The 21865-nt window shown below is 45.9% G+C and overlaps 1 protein-coding gene across 1 annotated transcript in view; it reads left to right on the top strand.

The window, feature by feature from the left end:
• The window catches only part of Gxylt2 (glucoside xylosyltransferase 2), an 81174-nt gene that overhangs the window by 6396 nt on the left and 52913 nt on the right, over nucleotides 1-21865 (top strand). The window contains exon 2 of the mRNA XM_027428976.2: nucleotides 17034-17223. Within this exon, the coding sequence (XP_027284777.1) occupies nucleotides 17034-17223 (190 nt within the window). The remainder of the gene's footprint in view (nucleotides 1-17033; nucleotides 17224-21865) is intronic.

Here is a 21865-nt window from a genome sequence, read left to right as displayed (position 1 = left end):
TCTCAAAGAAGCCTTCTAAGCTGTGCAGATAGGGACACTTCCCACCCCTCTAGATCTCCTAGCTCATTCTGGTCAAAAGTTTATTTTTGTTGCATTCAAAGATGTGTGAGCATTGTGTTTGATTTTCTCCCTCCCATCTCAGGCCTACTGCCTGTGTCATTGATCACTTACCCCTGACAACTAAGGCAGAGATGACCTCATGGTGGATACTCAGTGAATATGGACTGAACTAGAAAGCAGAGGCAGGGTCCACCTTGTTCCAAATGGCACCCAGCTACTGTGACTCATAAGATCTTCCACTGCTAGGGTTCAACCATGTTGATGAAGTCACATTGAGACATTATTATCAATGTTCATGTAGAGTCTCCATTCTAGGGTCCCACTCAGCAGACTTTGTTGTATGTTGTCATCTTTTCAGGCTGGACACTACAATAGTTCCTTAGACTGCCTGTTTCTGACAGGTTTGGGGGGCTTGCTTTTGGGTTTTGCCATTGGAGTTTAGGGAGCTGGCCAGTCGGGAGAGATACTGGTGGGTGATTTGGGAAGGTCTCCTTATCAGAATGTTTGAGACATTTTACTCACGATGGTCCCGGGTTATAGGACTCTAGAAGGAAAACCAACTCCACCGTGGCATTTCTCTTTTGTGCTGTCTAAAAGAGTGACAACAGGCTGGGTGTGGTGGTGCACACCTTTATTCCCAGCACTGAGGAGGCAGAGTCAGGCAGATCTCTATGAGTTCAAGGACAGCTTTTTCTATGTAGACAGTTCTAGGCCAGTCAAGACTACAAAAACAAAACAACAACAAAAAAGAGATTCACAATTACTAATTTGGGCCTGAGGTAGCACTTGCCATGTTTCTGCTCTGGGTAGTCACCCTGTCCTGTCTCTGTTCTGGTTATGCATACAGGAAGGAAACACAACCCACAGTTGAGGTGTGGGGGGTTTGCTCTGACCCCCCACAGGCTGAGTGTTGACATGGCTGCCTTGAGGTCCTCCTGCAGGGAGATTCCTGTCTCTTCGGGTCCTCGCTTGTGATTTCCTCTCTTGTTTCTGTCAGGCTGGACACAAGAATTTCCCTGCTTTCTTTGGGTTGTACCTCAGTATGACTGTTGTGTTGCTAAAACTGTTACCATTTTGGCCACTAGGAGCTCATCCTGTCCTTGACTACATGTCCCCTGAATGAATTTTTGGTTTGACTTTGTGTTGGGTGATCAATCAAGCCTGAGATCTCATACATAATGTGCTAGCACTCTCCCACCACAGACAAGCCTGGTTTTATCTGTATTTTGTTAGAGGGTGGGTACATTTTTTACTCTCTGATACTATATAAAATGCTCCAGGCTCATCCTGTACTGTCACTATACCAACCTTTTCTTCAAGGAACTCTGGCAACTTGTACGTGTCAGGCCAGGAGAAGTGCTTGTAACTAAGAGCTGGACACTAGGCATGCTTGCTACTCCTGGGATGTTATTTCTTATAGGCTTTCAAAGCTGACCAAAATGTATATGTATGTGTGTATACTTACCTGCATATTTGCATACCTCTTAAATCTTTTCGTAAACGATCATCAATTAAGCTAAACATGGATTCCTGCTGATGTCTCCAGCTCTAACTTGAGTGAATCATCCTTCCCTCCTTCCCTCCCATATGCAGGAGAGGGGTGCTTAAATTTCTCTTCCATTCCATTGACTTTGCTTGATTTAAATGCCTGTAATTTGGATGAAGGGACTAGGAAGGAAATGGAGGATCAGATACAGGTCAGAACAGCCAACTGATGTAAGCTAAGTGAGTATCATCTCTTGATCAGAGATTTAGTCCATCAACATGGTGAGAATCATGGTGGCATATAGGCAGACATAGTCCCAGAGAGGCAGCTGAGAGTTCGACATCTGGATTTGCAGGCAGCAGGGAGAGAATGAGTCACACTAGGCTTGGCTTGAGTTTCTGAAACCTCAAAGCCTGCTCCCCATGACACACTTCCTCTAACAATGCCACATCTACTTCAACAAGGCCACACTTCCCAATAGTGCTAGTCCCTGAGTCTAGGGGCCATTTTCATTCAAACTACCATAGCTTCTGACTTCCAGTTCCTCAGTACCCCCACAATTATTGTGTGAACCCCAATCCCAAGGGACAGATGGTTTAAGCCCAGATGACAACCATTCTTTCTGAAGTGTAAGCTTTGTGTATTCAGGACCAAGCACACCAATACCTTCATTTCTCTAGCTACAGTTATTTGCCCAAAAGGATCAACTTATAACATCAGACAGAAGATTCCATCTTCTAGATATACCCAGAGGAATAGTCCCCAGCTACTCCTAAAGAGATCAGCTGTTGGCTGAAAGCTTCATTGGGGCAGTAGAGAAAGAAAAAGAATGAGGGGCTAACTATAATAGTTACTTTCTCATTGTTGTGACTAACTTCCTGACACAAGCAAGTTGAGGAAAGAAGTGCTTCATTTGGCTCACAGTTGAGAGTACGGTGCATCATGGGGGCAAAATCATCACAGCTGGAGCCAGACACAGATGATCACACAGCAGCCACAGCCAGGAAGCAGAGATCTGAACGCTGGTGCTCGGCTCACTTTCTCCTTTTAATTCTATCCAAGACTCCAGACAGTGGAATGGTGCCGCCCACACTTAGGGTGGGTCTTTGCCCTTCAATTGACCTAGAAACTCCATATACACAGATGTTTGTTCCGTGATGATCCTAGCTCCTGTCATGTTGAACCTTTTTTCTTTAGACTGTTACATCTTCCATGAGACATCCAGAATGCATAATCAAAAATATGACTTCTGAGTCTGGGCATTCAGACACTGAGGTCCAGAGAAGTCAAATAAGGATGGATGTAAAGCATCTGGTACAGGGCTAACTCACAGCCCTCCTCAGAGTATTTCGTTGTCCTTGGATACTATCACTGCCCACCGCTTGTTAGTTGGGAGCTAAACCATAACTGGACCCAGATGCCTCCTGTGTGATTTTGAATACAACAATCTTCAGGAAGCCTTGGCTTTCTCACAAGCTCACTGGTGAGGTGAGATGATGCAAATGAAGTGTCAGCATAGGTCATGCAGTGCCAACATAGGGCATGAAGTGCCAGCATAGGGCACGAATGCCAACATAGGGCATGAAGTGCCAACATAGGGCTTGTGGCACAAGGAACAGTGAGTGCTAGTGAGGGCTCAGAGGCACATTCCTTATTCGAGCAGGTTCTTTTGGAGGGGAAGGAGTTCCGACATGAGGATGCTGAGACTTGCCTCCCGTGTATGTGAGAGGACATAAGGCCCTGTCCCCTGACTAATGGTTGATAGAGTGGAAGAAACAGAACCCTTTATACTGGCTCCTTAAGAGTTTCAGATCTGGTATCCTGGCCAACTAGAGCTTTGATGTCTCTTCAAGGACACAGAACCAGTTGTTTTAGTCTTAAGAAAGTAGGGTGTGGGCCACATATTCCTTGAGACCTAAGCAGTATGCTCAGGAGCACAAACAGGGTTTTGTCACACATGACATGTCTGTTGGGGTCCATGGCTGTAATGGGACACAAGCCTTTGTGCTCTATTTTCTTCCTCTCATTTTTCTGAAAATTTCAAGGTCTTAACATTGTCAGACTAGTGACCCCAGAGTCATACACATTCAAGTAATTGATTTTTTATGGACAGAGAATGGGTTAATGGAAACCCGGGTCATTGTCTGAGAATTTTACCAAGTGTGCCCACACTTTAATTTGGTTTGTAACAAATAAGAGCTTGTATGCTTTTTGCTGAACTGCCTCCCAACCTGGGCTCAGACACAACACATTTAGAAAAACCCAAGGCAGTCTCATAAAGATAATATTTAATTATAATCGTGATGATAATGAGTACTTCATTGTAACTTTATGCACAGTACTGAGCCAGGCATTCTGGCACATGCCTGTAATCTCAGCACTAGAGAGAGAGAACACCCGTCATGAGGGATACTATTCTAGTTAGCTTTCTCCTGCATGATAAAACACTGGCCAAACCAAGGGAGGGAAGGGTTTATTTAGTTTACAGGTCACAGTCCATCATCAAGGGAAGCCAAGAGAGGAACCTGGAAGGAGGAACTGACCAGAGGCCAAGGAGAAATATTGATGACTGGCATGTGCTTTGTAGTTTGTTTGGCCCGCTCTGCCTCTCCCTCCCACTTCCCCCTCTTCCTTTCCCTCCCTCTTTTGTTTTTGTTTTCTTTATAAGATTTTATTTATTTAGTATGTATACAACATTCTGCTTCCATGTATATCTGCACACCAGAAGAGGGCACCAGATCTCATAACGGATGGTTGTGAGCCACCATGTGGTTGCTGGGAATTGAACTCAGGACCTCTGGAGAAGCAGTCAGTGCTCTTAACCTCTGAGCCATCTCTCCAACCCCCTCTCTTTTGTTTTTTGAGACAAGGTTTCCTTGTGTTAACAGCCCCGACTGTCCTGGAACTCACTCTGTAGACCAGGCTGGCCTCAAACTCACAGAGATCTGCCTGCCTCTGCCTCCTGAGTGTTGGGATTAAAGGAGTGTGCCACCAATGCCCAGTTTGGCCTGTTCTCTTATACGACCTAAGGTCACAAACCTAGGGTTGGCCTTACTACAGTGAGCAGGGAGTGGGCCCTCCCACATCAGTTATTAATGAAGAAAGCACCCTTCCCAGTCATGCCCGTGGTTCAATCCAAGGGAGCTGATTCCTTAGTTGAGGTTCCCTCTCTCCAGGGTTGACATCTGAAGCTAACTATGACAGTTGAGAAGCATGTTAAATGTAGCACCAATTCATTTAGTCTCCACTGTCACCTGACAGATCACTTCTATCACTGGATCAGCCAGACCACCTTCCCTAGCAAACAGTAGGTTTCCAGCACATGCCTGTAATCTCAATATCACTTCATCATAAACACAAAACAACTGACTGAAAACCTGAGACAGCAAAAGAGGCAAAGGCCCAGTTACTGGTGTGACCAGGACCATCTTGCCCCTGTCCTTAAGCTTTGTGTGAGTGACATTCTCAGGTGCTTTCCCCCTGTGGAACTGTTACCAGCAGATCTGGGCTTGTGCTTGAGTCACAGGTATCTGCACTCCCTGATGGCCACACCCAGGACATGTGCCTGCAGCTGTGAGGCTAAGGGGTTTGGTCCAAACCTCAGGAACTGAGAACTAAAGAGGAGTCCCTCTAAAGTATAACTGAGGTGCTCTTACCTGAAACTCCTGAGAAAGACAAAGGCCAGCAGACATCCAGTATCACCAATATGTCCATTTTACAGATAGGTAGCCCCAGGGTAGAGACGGTGAAAGCCTTTGCCTCTAGATAGTACAGCCAAATGGTAGACCTAGAAATTGAACTGCATCTATGGGCCTCAAAGAGCAAAGCTGCTAACCACATGCTGTTCCTGGGAACACATCCCACACTCTGAACCCTTTACCACTATTGAAAATCCCTTTGGTAAAGATCTCTTTGATACAGTCTCTTCTTTTTCTTTTAATTGGAATGTATAACTTACATAAAGCCACTTATAAAAACTGTTTCTTTCCAACTTAAAAAAAATGTAGGACCAGTGAGGCAGCTGAGATGATAGGGGTACTTTTTCCTCTGATCTCCACATGTGGGCTGTGACATACATGTACCTACATGCACGTGCACACACACACACACACACACACACACACACACACACACACACACACTAAATGCTTAAAATTTTGTTGTAAAAATAAAATGTGTATATATTCACACCCTCATAAATGTTGTATATAGTTCTTTTTTCTTTTCTTTCTTTCTTTCTTTCTTTCTTTCTTTTTTTTGTTTTTGTTTTTTCAAAACAGGGTTTCTTTGTGAAGATTTTGCTATCCAAAAACTCACTCTGTGAAAACCAGACTAGCCTGGAACTCACAGAGGTCTACCTGCCTTTGCCTCCCAAGTGCTGGGATTAAAGGCGTGTGCCATCACTCCCTGGAGTATATAATTCTTAAAAACCAAAATGTTAACAGTGGTTATGAAACCAATTGCGAGTGTTCCCCTTGTGCTTGTGTGTGTTTTTAAAGCTTTCTGTAATAAATGTGTGTGTTACTGCTGTGTGGTACTCTTTGGGGAAATGTGAACAAATGTCTACTAACCCCAGATAGGGAAGTGATGAAAGAACAAAGCAAGTATAACACTGAAGTCCACTTTGGGTCATGGGGGACTCAAAGGCAGCTGTACTACCAAAACCCTCAAAAGCTAGAACCCTGGAATTCGAGGCACAGCTTGCAGGCCGCTTGACAGGTAGGAGAGTTTCCGCTTCTCAGCAGTTCTGACTGCTTAGGTAACCTTGGGAGGCACCTTGTGAATCTGCTAAGTTTCAGGGACTTCCTGAGAGTGAGTTGTGAAGTCGGTTTTTTTTAATTTAATTTTTAATGGGTGTTCAGTCTGCATGTATGTCTGTGCATGCATACATGCATAGTGCCTGCACAGTCCAGAAGAGGGCATTGGATCTCATGGAACTGGACTTACAATGGTTGTGAGCTGCCGTGTGAGTGCCGGCAACCAAACCTTAGTCCTCTGGAAGAGCAACCAGTGCTCTGAACCATCTGAGCCATCTCTCCAACCCCCCCCACATTGTAGATCTCCACCGCCTCCCTCCAGGGTAGAATGTTTCGGCTTGAAGGAAATTGCTACTCAAAAGTTACTTATATAATTTGTATAAAAACAAGAACAAAAGCCCCCCAAACTAAAAGTTTATAAATGACAGTGAATATGAAAGACCGTGATTGGCCTGGGGTGATGGAGGATAGGAAGTTCCTGGAGGGGCCATTCCTCCCCCACTTCCCATTCAAGGTAATCACTCTTACTGTTTTTTCAGGGGCTGAGATAAAATTTTCTGATTCTACGTGACCGCTGACTCCTCCCTCCCACGTCAAGGTCCATTTATTTCAAGCTCACTCTGCTGCTTCATATTTTAAGAATCCCAACAACTTCCTAGTTGGAAAAGAAGGGAGGATGAGGAAATCGAATCTCCTGTGTCAGGAACAATTCCTGTGAAATGAGTGTCAGTCAAGGCACCAGCACAGACTAGAAATAGAAAAAGAAAGAAAGAGAGAGAGAGAGAGGGAGGGAGGGAGGCAGGGAGGGAGGGAGGAAGGAAGGAAGGAAGGAAGGAAGGAAGGAAGGAAGGAAGGAAGGAAGGAAGGAAAGAAAAGCCAAAGATATTGGGTAATGACAGAGCATTAGTTAGGTGTGTTGTGGGCATCATGCCCAGAGTCCAGCCTACCTCAGGAGCCCAGATGGAAGCTTTCTCAGTCCACAGCGTGCTCTTTCTAACTCACTTGTGTGGCATGTTTAGCACAATAGTCAGAAGCATGGTCTCTGTCCTCTGGACTTGCTGTGGAATGTGAGCTCGTCACTTAGAAGGGTCTCTACAGATACTGCTAGCTAAGGATCTCAAGAAGTTAGACTCCAGGAGGCCTAAGTCTGAGGGTTGGTGTCCCTACGAGAAGAAAGGACATGTGACATACATAGGCTGGGTGCACTGCTATATGCCTGTAATCCCAACACTCAGGAAACTGACAACAGTAGGATTATGGATTTGGAGACAGCCTGGGCTACATAGCAAGTCTATCTCAAAAGGCAATCAATAAATTAAAATAAAATTAAAAAGGAGAAGAAAAAGAATTGAGAGAGGGAAGAGACTTAAAACCAAAGAGCTATGTGGGGAAACATACCAGGTACAGTGACATTTGGAGTGCCACAGCTACACCTTCAGGAACTCTGAGCATTGGTGGGGCGAAGAAGCTAGAGAGAGCCCAGGGAAGAGTCTTCTCCTTACTCTTTGGAGGAAGCTTGGCCTTACCCATGCCTTGATTATATCTCTTGGCAGCATGAGAGAATGATTTCTGTTGAGTCAAACCACCAAAGTGGAAAGGGGAGCCTGGCCTCTTAAGCATACTCCTTGGGTCTGGTTTCTTGCTGTGACACCCACTAATCATCCAGCATGTGTACTTGTGTGCAGAGTTGTCAGAAAGCAAATGCACACACAACCCTACATAGCTATGGCTACTCACTTCAGACCTACACTGCATTAGCCCTAGACTTTGTTTAGGAATTCAGCCATGTTTCAGATACCATGACCCAAATTTAAAATGTACTGTTCATAATTAATGCATTTATCAAATAATTTTATTAAGCCCCCCATGGCAGGTTTTTGGCATGCTTTTGACATTACTCATATTATACCATGACTCCAAGGCAAGCCATCAGCTTGGCCGTCTTGAAAGATTAATGATATTTGATTTGATTCCAAACCATGGGTCATTAAAAGTGATTTAAGTGTAAGTAAAGTTCTCAGTGTCGTGTCTGCCTTCCAAGTGAAAGGTCTGATCACAGCTTCAGTGGGGAAGTGTTTTGTGTTCATTCGTGTTCCTAAAGCATGTGGATTAGGGCTGAGGGGACAGCTTTGTCACTAAAGTCCTAACTACATAAGGAAGAAGACTGGAGGTCCACCCCCAGCAGCCATGTGGAAAACACACACTTGAAATCCCAGCACTGGAGACGGAGAGACTGGTAGATCCCTGGGGCTCATTTGCTGGCCAGCCTAGATGAATTGGCACTCTCCACATTGCAGTGAGAGACCCTATCTCAAAGAACAAGGAAGAATGACATTTTGAGGCAGTTCTCTGGCCTCTCCACATATGCACACATGTGCATGCACTTGAGAGCACGCGCGCGCGCGCACACACACACACACACACACACACACACACACACACACACACACACACACGAGTAAACATACACAATACAATTTATGGATTTTCAAGAACATTTGTTAGGGACTGTCACTGCCCACATGTGGTTTGGATGGAATTCCACATCAGCTGATTGTCTTTCCAGAGGCTGTATTTAGTGTCTCCATTTCCTCACCGGCCACCCTGGCTCCTTCACATCTTTCTCTCACATTCAGATAGCCAGATGGATTCAGCAAAGCACTGCAATAGAGAGACACTTCTAGAGCCCCCTTGCCTATGGTGAGCGCCATCAGCTTCTTAGACTCTATCTTCTACAGGGTGCTTCAGCATTTCTTTCCCCAGGTGAGGCTCCTTGCTGACAGTCTGGGGCTGTGTGTTAGAGAAGTGTGATCTTGCTTGCTGCTTCCCCTGGCCCTATCACAGCATCTGGCTTGCCTGAGTTAATTCTGCTTGTCAGTTAAGGAGAACTCTGATAAGAGGGGTGACAGGAGGCTTCAGGGAAGAGGGGCCCAGCAGAACCAATTACCCGCTTTAATAATTCAGTGTGTTTCTTAGTAATAGGCTACAGAGTAAACAGCACTGCACATAAATGCCGTTTTCCATTATTTATACACTCCAGAAATGGGAGTTTAATTAAGTCACACACTTGAGACTTTGAAGCGATTAAGGAACCGCTTGTCTCAGATAGCAGGTCAGGGAGGGGGAGTGGGGGAGCCTCAGCTTCCCCCCTGAGCTGCCTCTGGGGTTCTAAGGATCATTTTCCACGTGAGTGTAGGGAGGCTGGAGCCTAGATGATGGGGGCAAGACTTCCAGGCTCCCTCAAGCCACATATGTTGTTGCTGCACTATCAACAGCCTGCTTTAATTTTTTCCTACAAAAATCTATGCGATAAATTTGAGTGCATCTGTTTATTAACAACAGCAGTGCTGCAATTTAATCCCAGTACTTTTAGACACATATATACTGTCATGATTTTTAGTTTCTTTATAAAATTGCATAACCACCACCCCTGTTTAATTACAGAACATGTTCATCACCCCCAAAAGAAACTATATCCACTAAGTTATCCTCACAGTTTGATGTTTTGTTTCCATACGTGTCCTAGCTCATATCAGCACTTATTCCTTTTTATTGTGAAATAATATTTTACTGTGTAGCTAAGCACATTTTACTTATGCATTCGTCACTTGGAGGATATTTAGGGTGGGGACTTGGTGATCATGATTATTGCTGGTGTGGACATTTGTGTCCAGATTTTGTGTAGACATGTTTTCAATTCTTGTACATAGCTTCTAGTGAAACTGCTGAGTTGGGTGGTGCACTCTATATTTAGCATTTTCGGGAACTGTCAGTTTTCCAGACATAGTTTATAATGCCACCAGCTGTGCTGGAGAGCTCCAATTCTCTAAATACCTTTATTTATTTTTGTGGTGCTGGGGATCAAATCCAACATTTCAAATATGCCAGGTTAGCACTGTACCCCTGAACCATATCTAGAGACGGTTTTCCTGTGTAGCCCAAATTGGCATGAATGCACTGTACCGCCAAGGCTGACCTCAAACTCATGATCCTCCTGCCTCAGCCTCCTGGTTCGTTCGTTCGTGCCTGCCTGCCTGCCTGCCTGCCTGCTTGCCTGCCTGCCTGCCTGCCTGCCTGCCTGCCTGCCTGCCTGCCTTCCTTCCTTCCTTCCTTCCTTCCTTCCTTCCTTTCTTTTCTTTTTCTTTCTTTCTTTCTTTCTTTCTTTCTTTCTTTCTTTCTTTCCACATGCCTGTATCTGGCGATGGCCACGATGAGCCAGGAGCATCCTGCTTCCTTTCCTGGGTGGGAAAGGCACCGTGAGATAGTGGTGCCCTCCCAAGACAGCTTTGATTTCTTCAAGGCAAGAGAAGGAAACACTAAGCAAGAGCTGAGGTAGGGCAGATATTCCCAGCATAGAGCCAAAGATAAAATGTCATTGAGAACATCCTGGCCTGGCTGAGGGCTGAACTGTGGGTGGGATAATTGTGTGTGATGCATGTGTATTGATAAGCAGACTTCAGGGGCTCCCCAAGACTGTGGCGTCAGTGTGTGTTGGGGGGGGCTGGTAAGCAGCCTCCAGGGACTCCCCAAGACTGTAGCATCAGAATCTGTGTGTGTGTGTGTGTGTGTGTGTGTGTGTGTGTGTGGGCGCGCGCTCGCACCCGAATATGTGTGTGTTTACCTGATAACAAACAACAGAGTGTGCTTTGCCAGGCAGAGAGTCTCTCACCATCTGTGGTATAAGTCATTTCTTCCAGTCACAGCTGGAGGCATGATGGGAGTTGTGACTCAGGGTTGTGGGAGATGGTGATGAGGAAAGAGGTGAGTCAGTGGGTATTTCAAAGGATGAATCAAGTTAGAGTGTTGTAGCCATGTCTACAGTCCTAGCAATTGGGCATCAGGAGTTCAAGACTACTCTCAGTTACTTAATGAGTTCTGGGCCAGCCTGGGCAATAAGAGACCTCACCTCAAAAAACAAACAAAACTGGCTAGAGAGTTGGTAAAGTGCTTGCCTTATAAGTAGGAGGACCCGGGTTCAAATCCCTGGACAGGCATGGTGATATAGTACACCTATAATTTCAGCATTGGGAGGCAGATCCTTGAGCTCCTGGCCAGTAAGCCCAACCTAATAGGTGAGTCCCAGGCCAGTGACAGCCCCTGTCCCAGAGGAACAGCAGTGAAGATGTCCACTGGCCTCCACACACAACGCTCACATGTGTATGCACATGTATCTGCAAACATGGCACCTTTGTGCACGTGCACTTGTGCAAATGCCCACACACATACATACAACAAAATACCCTAAATTTCAAACAACAAAGGTCTACTCCAGTTGCTTTTTATAAAACAAGCCGGAGTGTAGTTACCACCCTACATCTGGTCAAGCCAGAGCCCTGAGGGGTTCCAATATCCTGGACAGAGTTCCTCAGATTCTTGCAGATTCAGGGGACATTTGAGAGGTCCTGAATGTGTTGTAGGTGGGAGCTGGTGAAAGGCACACCATCGCAGCATCCCCAAGCTCCATTATTCATGTGACAGCACCCAGGGCTGCCTGTGACCCAGAGCCTGAGGTTTATAATGTAACATGAGAGGGAACAGTGGGGCCAGAGAAGGTCTTATTAAATCCCAACCACTGGCGCTGGACCTGGCACCAGAAGTGGCTTTTCATTACCTGTTACCAGATACCATGAATTATGCATACCCAGCCCTTGTTTTCTGTACTGCACAGGCCAAAACACTAGACCCTACAGAGAAGGGAAGAGGTGGTTTTCTCTGCCTTGGGATGTGGAGTTTTTCCTTCCCTTCTTTTGGATTTGGTGCTGGGGGTGGGAGACCCTGAGTGTTCTAGGCCAGCACTCCAACACCGAGTCCATCCCTGCTGTACATACTTTTCTCAATGGACAAAGTATTTGCCTATCAGTTTGGAAGGCACACCCACAAATACAGATAATGAGGGGTTTCGGTGCACTCAACACTCAGCTTAAGAAACGCAGCTCTCAGAACCGTAAAGATAGTTCTACCTTTGAGGGTGTGTGTATGCATCAACACTCTCTTCTGGCCTTTGCTGGCATGTGTACACCCCCCCACACACACACACACATTCACATAAATAAAAATAAATTCATCTGTGAAAGGAAGGAAATACAACTTTAGTCAGCTCCTACAACTAACTACCATCTTGTATTGGATTGTCTTCATTCTTGTTGGTATAATTTACTTTTACTCCATATACATCTTTAAATAAGATACAACACTCTTTATTTCTTTCATTTAAGGGCAAAACTGGTTTATTTATTTATTTATTTATTTATTTATTTATTTATTGGTTTTTCGAGATAGGGTTTCCCCGTGTAACAGCCCTATCTGCTTGGAACTCACTTTGTAGACCAGGCTGGCCTTGAACTCACAGAGATCCACCTGCCTCTGTCTCCCGAGAGCTGGGAATAAAGACATGTACCACCGCCAAAAATGGTTTATTTTAAAACAAAAAATAAAGTGGTACCACACTGATCATGTTGCAGACACACGATATAATGGCTTTTCTCCTGGGTATTAACATTGAAGTATTTTTAGATACTGAAAGGTTTCAATAGGACCAAACACATTAGAGAATAAGGATCTTGTATGAAAATGGATACTAGTAACCCTGGTGCTTTAAGCCCTAGAGTTCATTTAAAGTCCCAGGAATCCATGGCATTGTGCTATGGCAATACTCTTTCTGAAATCTGAATGTGATTATCCTATTGCAACCCTTACAAAGGTCTTCATTTCCTCTTAGACCTTATGTTGGAGCATGCCATTCTGCTCTATGGCATTCCACACTCTCACCGTGGCATATATGTTGGTGATTTTCTTTGCATGGTGATTGGTTTATTTTTTAAACAGAACTGTACTTCATGCTCTTGCATGAGATTGTGCAAACACAAAAGAGTTTCTGCAGGTTATTCACACAGGAGTTGGTGTGGAAGAACAGTGTGTGTGCCCATCCTCATACCTGTTAACTTGCCAAGTATCTCTTTAGAGTTTGGGCCAATGTCCACTGTTTTGTACCCGAACGTCTGTTCCCTGTCCATCCATGGGGGGGAGGGCAACTCATCAGGGATGTCCTTTTATTTATTTTGTCATCTTTCCTAGTCAACAAATTTGAAATCATTCATTTAAATTTGTATGTCCCAGCTTACTGTGGCTCAGACTCATTGTCCATGTGTAAAGATGAGCATGATGGACTCCTTCTGTTCAGGGATGGGGGAGGTATTCATATTTCAGTTCTGAGGATGGACTAGAAGGTCTCTTGCATGCCAGACACCGAACTATATTCCAGCCCCATTTGCCATCACCTTTGTAACACACCCATGTTCCTAAATACAGGGCAAATTTCAACCGACTGTTCACATTGGGTCTTGTAGCATTTTTAATAATTGTGTGTGTGCATGCGTGTGCATGCGTGTGTATGTGTGTGTGTGTTTATTATGACACGTGCGGTGATAAGAGGACAGCTTGCAGGAGTTTAGATGTTGGTTCAATCCTTGCACCATGTGGTTCTAGGAACTCAAACTCAGGTCCTTGGGTGTGGCTGCAAGAAACTATTATTGAAAGAAACATCTCAGAAGCCCCAGAGTGTTATGGGCCTTTTATCTGGTGCCTTAACCATGTTTAAATCATCATCATAGTGTTGTTCACAAGGCCTTTACTACATAAGTCAGCTAATTGAGATTTTGTTGTTGTTGTTGTTTTTCGAGACAGGGTTTCTCTGTGTAACTTTGGAGCCTGTCCTGCACTCGCTCTGGAGACCAGGCTGGCCTCGAACTCACAGAGATCCACCTGCCTCTGCCTCCCGAGTGCTGGGATTAAAGGCGTGCGCCACCAATGCCTGGAGAGAATTGGTTTTAATAGGGGGCGTGACACCTCTATGAATTATACATAGGAAGACCAGCAAGCAAGTGGGTCCCAAGGGGTGGGATCCTCATGGTTTCCAAGCTCATCCTGATTTAGTTTTTCCTCTGCCACAGTCCCCTGGAGATGTTCTGTCCCCACTCCCCAAAGCCACTGATGGATTTCTTGTCAGGGAAGCCTGTCTTCACTTGCCTGGTGTCACACTTCACAGTCCCCACCACGGATGAAATTCCACCCTGTCAGCAGTGTTCCCTCACAACCCTTTTCACTTGAAAAAATTATTTTGTGTGCATTGGTGTTCTGCCTGCATGTAGGTCTGTGTTAGGGTGTCAGATCTTGGAGTTACAGACAGTTGTTAGCTGCTATGTAGGTGCTGGAAGAATTCCATCTCTTCAGCCCTTACTTTCTGACTTTTTCTGAAAGATACTTAGGGATTGTCCCTCCCCCAGTGTGTGTGTTCCTGAATGTATGGGGACATGTGTGTGTGTGTGTGTGTGTGTGTTGTATGCCAGAAGACAAGCTTGGGTGCTGTTGCTTAGGCTCCATCTAACATTTTTTTTTTTCCTGAGACTGTTTATTGCTCATATGGAACTCGACAAATGGGTTAGGCTGGCTGGCTGTTGAGGCCCAGGGACCACCTGTCTTGCCTCCCAGTGCTGGGATTACAAGGGGGCAACACCATGCATGGCTTTTCTTGCACAGGTTCTGGGGATCAAATTGAGGTCATCATACTTTCAGAGCAAGCTCTTCACAACTGAGCCCTGTCACCTTTTTAGTGTTATTTCTCTTCTTCCCTTGTCCTCTGTAGAAGGTGCCTTCTGCATCTTTGTTTTGGTCACCTCTATTCTAGAATATTCTTTCACATAATAGGCCTTTAGTAAAGATTTGTCCATAAAGGAATGGACAGTGGTTAGTACAGATCAAAGAAAGAAGAACACTTTGGAGAGAAAGTAAGAATGAGTGAATTGAAGGAATGTTTGTGTGTCCAGCCCAAGTGTCTTAGTCAGGGTTTCTATTGCTATGACAAAACACCATGACCAAAAAGCAAGTTGGGGAGGAAGGGGTTTATTTGGCTTACACTTCAGCATTGCTGTTCATCACTGAAAGAAGTCAGGGCAGGAACTCAAACAAGGCAGGGATCTGGAGGCAAGAGCTGATGCAGAGGCTACGGAGGGATATTACTTAATGGCTTGCTTCCCCTGGCTTGCTCAGCTCACCTTGTGAAGCCCAGGGATGGCACCACTCACCATGGCCTGGGCCCTCTCCGATTGATTGCTAATTGAGAAGAGGCCTTACAGCTGGATCTCATGGAGGCATTTCCTCAACCAAGACTCCTTCCTCTCAGATGACTCTAGCTTGTGTCAAGTTGACATACCAAACCAGCCAGTACACCTAGAAATACACTGCATGGACTGAAATAAAACCATGAATGGGAGCAGAAATGTGACTGAGTGTGATGATGAGGAAATCCATTCAGGTAGGCTGTATTGGTGACAGTTGAGATGTAGTTAGGATTCCCAATTGGCAGTTTGTGCTTGATCTTGAAGGCAGGCATTCCCAACCCCAACCCAGCACCAATGAGGACATTGGGTTGGGGACTAAAGGTAAAACTGAGATGGACAGACCTCCCAGAGGGTTGTCATGGCGATAGGGGAGAGAAGTCAGTGGCCACACCTGAAAAGAATAGGAGGACTGGCAAGAAATGGATGATTCGCAAAGATAACCATCTTTCCTCGTGACTCCCAAAGTTAATGAAATTCAAGAACTGACTGCATCTAGCCTGGGCTGAGCCACCAGGCCATGCTTCTGCCAAGCTTGCTCTTAAGTAATCAAACTGGGCCATGGTCCAGGATGCCCCACCCGCAACTTCAACTTTCCTCTTGGTGAAAGCAATCTGGAACCAGCCTGCAAGTTCGCCAGAGCAGGGGGCGGGGGCAGCTAGCAGAGCAAACTGGAAGGTTTTTGGAAGGAAGGTGGCGTTTGACATCCAAGTTCCCCTGCTCTCCAAATCTTTTGTGCGAGTAAATTGCTTTCATTTGTCTCAGGGCACCTTTTTCAGCCCAACTTCTTCCAGCTTGCCTGCAAATGGTTCTCAGTGGTGCTTTTGAGGCTTGGCCTCATCTCCCTGGCTGGGACGAATCTTTATTCCTAGGAAATAGCTGGATGATGATCCTAGACTCTTGGATCCCATTTCTCCTCCCAGCTGTTCATTCAACGTTGGATACCTTGGTGTGAGCAGGTCTGCACACCTCCCCACTGTGTGCTTCTCATTAAGAGGCGTCTCATACCCACCACCCCACCCCTCCTTGGCCAGACAGTTAGGATTAACACCTGTTTCTCCAAGACCGCCCTGGGACACAGGGCCTGGGGGCATGTAGGCTGTTTCCCCTCCCTTACCTCTCTCGATTGCACGGCTCCCCTTCCATCCAACAGTCACGCATTCCACCGCAACCTAAAAACCTCCAGATGATGGGAGTATCATATTTCGAGGTTCACATGGGAAAGCCACAACTCACCCTTCTCTTGTTCAAATTGCATTAAATCTAATTTCCATGGCCCTGTGCTAGTGGGAACCCCACAGCCCCCAGTCAGCTGTTGGAGTTTGGAAATGATATTTCCAAACACAGGCCTGTAGGCAGCCAAGCAGGCAGTAGACAGCTGAATGCTGGCAGAAAAACTCCCAGACACCTATAGCCATCCAAACAGTGACTCATCTCATTATGGCCAGGATAAATATGGGAATAAATGGTATTTTTCTACAAGCAGGAAGAATTGTCAAAATGCTTATCACTTTATAAAACATAACAGATTGTGCCTGTTCATGTTTTGAAATGTTCCAACCATTCAGTGGGGCTTTTTTTTTTTTTTTAAGTTCAGCTTGTTTTTCTTCTTTCCAGGAGGCCTGGGGAAGTTAGAAGTTTGCACTCCGTGCCACCAGAGCTCTGGATTCACCTGGCCGTGGTGGCCTGTGGCAACCGGTTGGAGGAGACGCTGGTCATGCTCAAGTCAGCCGTGCTCTTCAGCCACAGGAAGCTACGCTTCCACATCTTCACTGAAGAAGCTCTGAAGCCTGAGTTTGATAAACAGGTGAAGCAGGGTAAACTGTGCCACAGTGTTCATGGGAGGGCCGTTAGACCACACTGGGTGCACCCGCAATGCAGATCACAGCAGGGGCTGGCTGCACGCTCAGCTGGAGGACCTTGGATCCTTGGCTCAGAGGGTTCCTTGACTTGCGTGTGATTCGGAGATGGGCTGAGGAGCTGGCTCAGTTTCTAAAGCACTTGCTGAGCAAGCGTGAGAACCTGCTAGGGTCTCCCTAACCCTTGGTGGCACGTGTCTGTAACCCCAGCCCTCCTGAGGTGAGATGTGAAGTGGAGACAGGAGAATCTACGGAAGCTCATGGGCCAGCTACTTGGCTTGTGCAGCTGCAGACAACAGACCCTGCCTCAAACAGGATACAAGGGGCGGACCGACACCTCAGATTGTCCAACAACCTTCATGCGCTCCAGGGCATGAGTGTGTGCCCACATTTGAACATGCCAACACGCACGAATTTTTAAAATAGGGCCAATCATGTCTTCCTCTTAGACATATCGGGAGCATGTGAGTATATGACGTGGCACGCAGTCTGTGATGGATTACTAGAACTGTCCACTTTCCTGGGGCAAAAAGCTTATTTTTGTGTATTAATGGGAGAATTTAAATAACAAGTAGCAGCTTCAATGAAATAAATCCAGATAATGTAGAGGATAACAGAGTCCCCACGACCATCCAGTCTTATGTAAGAGATGTCAGAGTTAATGATCCGGGTGAGTTCTGTCATGTTTTCCTTTTCACCCAGAGGTCAGTGTATGTTTCTAGATATAGACATACATAGATCAGGACTGTGCTCTCCTGGATTCTCTGCTGTGGGGCTATGTCATCCTTGATCTGGGCCAGTGCTCTGACAGCCTCACCTCCCTTTTGGCGACTGTGGAGATTTTGTTATGCTGCTGTGTCTCTGTTTACTTGGCTTTTCCCTTTCTGAGTTTCCACCACACCGAAGAGCTAAAGAAAAGCCAGTTCCCTCAGTGGAGGTCCTGCCCGACCTCGGCAGGCCAAGCTTTGTTTGCCTTGGATGTTTTCTCTTGTACCAAGGTCTTGGATCCTGGCAGAGAGGGAACCTGCTTTGTTTTGTTTCTGCTGACTGAGTCAACAGTGCTTCGTCCTGTCATCAGGCTAGCGGAGCTTGTGAGGAGTGAATGCCAAGAACAATGTATTGGGCAGAGAAAGACTAACAGCAGAAAACTAGAGAATGTGTTATGTTTCCTAAGGGAAAAGTTGCCTCCAGATGCCACCAAGAGAAGCCAGGAACGTGTAGTTTTAGAGCTTTGGAGTGAGTTGGAACAATGCCTTGTGGAATGCCTCAGCCGACAAGGGAATGAAAAAGATTGGAACACTCCCAGTTAACTGCTCACAAGCGTTGCTGTAAGGGAAAGGGCAGTGACAATAGAAAGATTATGGTAGCCATGTCAGCTGATGATTTGTGATTCCTCAGTAATCCTCACAACTCTTTGCAGAAAGTAACCCTGTCTAACTTAGTTTTTTTTGGTTTTGTTTTGTTTTGTTGTTTTTCTAATCACTCAAATATTACTCCAGTCTAGGTAACATTCTAAAGAAAAGATGTTCATTTAACTCACAGCTCTGGAGATTCAAGGGTATGGTCCCAGTATCATCTTAGTTGTGAGGATCTTGTGACTGATGAGGTGGGCCAGGAGGTGCCCTATCTTAGCAGAACATGTATAGAAAAAAGACATCACACAGCCAGACAGGAATCCAAAGAGAAGCCAGGGTGTGGTGCGGTTTGATCTTTTATAACAAGGGTCTTGTAACAATTAACTCAGGCGTCCTCTAAGAACTACCTGGATCGTTCTAGGGTGGCCCCAGTGACCTGAGATACTTCCTTTAGATGTCACCTTTAACATTGCCACACTAGGCTCCTGACACATGAACTTGTTGGGTGTGAGCTCAAAGTGTAGCAGGCTGAGAAAACCAAGACTCGGAGAGTTCTATTGGTTTGCTCACTAAATGCCAGGTTAAACTCAACTGATTCATGTCCCCATGGCATTTACCACAATTCATACATCTTCCTGAACCAGTAAACAAAGAACTCACATTCGAAACTTGGTTCGCCATTTACTTGTTCTGGGGTCTTGGGGCTAGTCTTTGGGCCATTGAATGTCTCCTCTTACCCATCTGCAACTTGGGGCTAGCCCAGGCTATTTTTAGTAAAATGAAGTTCAGTATAGCTCAAGTCAGCTGCGGTGACGGTTCCTGCTTCGCTCAAGACTTTGCATGCCCACTGCTTCTCTCCCATGGGGACTAATGGCTCCATATGGCCTTGGCTCTGGATCAGGTGCTCTGGGACACTGCTCCCTCACACAGCTGCACCTTCTGGAGCATTGTTGGCTGGCTAGTCAGGGTTCCCAGGATGTTACTTTAGGAAAGAGACAGATGGAACATCAGGACCATGCCATTTGCTCCTTCTGACACTGACACAGATCTCTTCAACTGTCCAGCCACAGACCATTCAACTGCAGGGGTCTCAGAACTGTTCATACAAAAGAATGGAGGGAAACTGGCCATGGATGACCAGTAGTCACTTCACACAGAGTCCCGCTGAGATTGCCTGCATGCTGGATGCTGAGTGTGGGGCTGCACGTTTGGCTAGAGATTGCATGGAGGAAGGGAGATGTGAATGACCATATCTGTATGACCAACTGTGTTCATCTGTATGAACACCTTCCAGAGTGTTCACATCCTCAGACGCAGTCCTCCTGTACTGGCCTGGAATAGGTCTGTATACAGGTTGCATCAGGTGGACTACCATCCCTGATAGTAGACTAGAAAAGGCATTTCACTGTCTCTCTTGGATTACCAACTCTGGGTAAAACCCGCTGCTGTGTCTGAGTAGTCCGTGGAGATTTTCGCCTGATGAGGTATGTCCTTGCCCATTGTAGTGGTTTGAAAGAAAATGGCCCCCAAAGGAACTAGCACTATTAAGAGATGTGGCCTTGTTGGAGTAGGTGTGGTCTTGTTGGAGTAAGTGTGTCACTCGGGAAGGGGGGCTTTGAGATCTCTTTTCTCAAGCTTCACTCATTGAGATAGCCAGTCAACTTCCTGCTGTCTTCTGGCCAAGATGTAGCTAGCACCACGTCTGCCTGCATGCCTCCATGTTCCCCGTCATGAGGACGATGGACTGAACTTCTGAAACTGTAAGCCGCCACCTCAATTAAATGTTTTCTTTGTAAGAGTTGCCATGGTCTGCCAGGTGGTGGTGGCACACGCTTTTAATCCCAGCACTCGGAAGGGAAAGACAAGAAGATCTCTGTGAGTTCAAGGCAAGCCTGGTCTACAAAGCAAGTTCCAGGACAGCAAGGAGTTACACAGAGAAACCCTGGTCTCAAAAAATACCCGCCCCCAGAAAAAACCCAACAACAAAAGAGTTGCTCATTGTGAATGAGTGAAGCATGTGGTCATGGTGTCTCTTCACAGTAATAAAAAAGTTGCTAACTAAGACACCCAGGCTCATGTATGAGCTTGGAGGAAGCTCCTCCAGTCTCTGCCTTCAAAGAAGCTCCCCATTAAACCTTCAGTTTAGCACAGACATCCCACTCCCAATTTCACGAGGGGCCCAGAACCAGATTGTCTCAACTCAGATTTCTGGCCTTGAGACATTCGAGTGGGCTGGAGATATGGCTTAGAGGTTAAAAGCACTGACTGCTCTTCCAGAGGTCCCAGCAACCACATGGTGGCTCACAACCACCTACAGTGAGATCTGATGCCCTCTTCTGGCATAAAGGTGTACATACAGATAGAACACTCAGATACATAAAATAAATAAATCAAAAAACAAAACAACAACAACAAAGCACTTGTTTCTTGTCTGGGTGGTGATTCATGCCTTTAATCCTAGTACTCGTAAGGCAAAGCCAGGCTGATTTCTGTGAGTTCCAGACCAGCCTGCTCTACAGAGTGAATTCTAGGACAGCAAGGGCTACACAGAAATCCTGTCTCTAAAAACAAACAAACAGAAATCTAAACAAACAAAAAGAACACTTGCTTCTCTCACAGAGGTCCCAGGTTTGGTTTGTAGTACCCACATGGTACACCACAACCTAATGTAACTCCAAGTTTGGGGCACACACAAACACATACACACACACACACAGAGGGGGGGGGAGGGAGAGAAAGAAAGAGAGGAGGGAGGGAAGAAGGAAGGAAGGAAGGGGAAGAGAAAAACACAAAGAGGTAGGTAAGATAGTTTAACAGGTAAGGATATTTGCCACCTAGCTTTACAGCCCAAGTTCAGTCTCTAGGCCCTACATGACAGAAGTGTTCACCTAGAACAGCTCACCCCAGATGAGAAAACCCCATTCCTGCCTCCCAAACCCTGCCCTTTCAGAGAAACCAGGGCAAGCCCAGTTCTGGGCAGTGGTGCTCCAATATGCCACCCAAAAGCTTTCAACAGCATGAACCCACCTTGAGGCATGCCATCACCCCATGCCCCTACAGGGTAGTTAAACTACCCCTTTAGAATGGCCATGTAATTTCTCTCCTGCTCCCTTTCCCAAGAGTCACCCGGGAATGCTTTGCTCAGATTAAACCTGGTCCCTTCCTTTTTTAATTCGGCTTGATTTGGTTTACTGTGTTGGCAGAGAGACTTGATATCAGGGTACAGAAAACTTTC

Source organism: Cricetulus griseus, chromosome 8 (assembly GCF_003668045.3).
Source record: "Cricetulus griseus strain 17A/GY chromosome 8, alternate assembly CriGri-PICRH-1.0, whole genome shotgun sequence".
In the NCBI taxonomy this organism is placed as follows: domain Eukaryota; kingdom Metazoa; phylum Chordata; class Mammalia; order Rodentia; family Cricetidae; genus Cricetulus; species Cricetulus griseus.
This window is presented reverse-complemented; position numbering and strand designations above follow the sequence as displayed.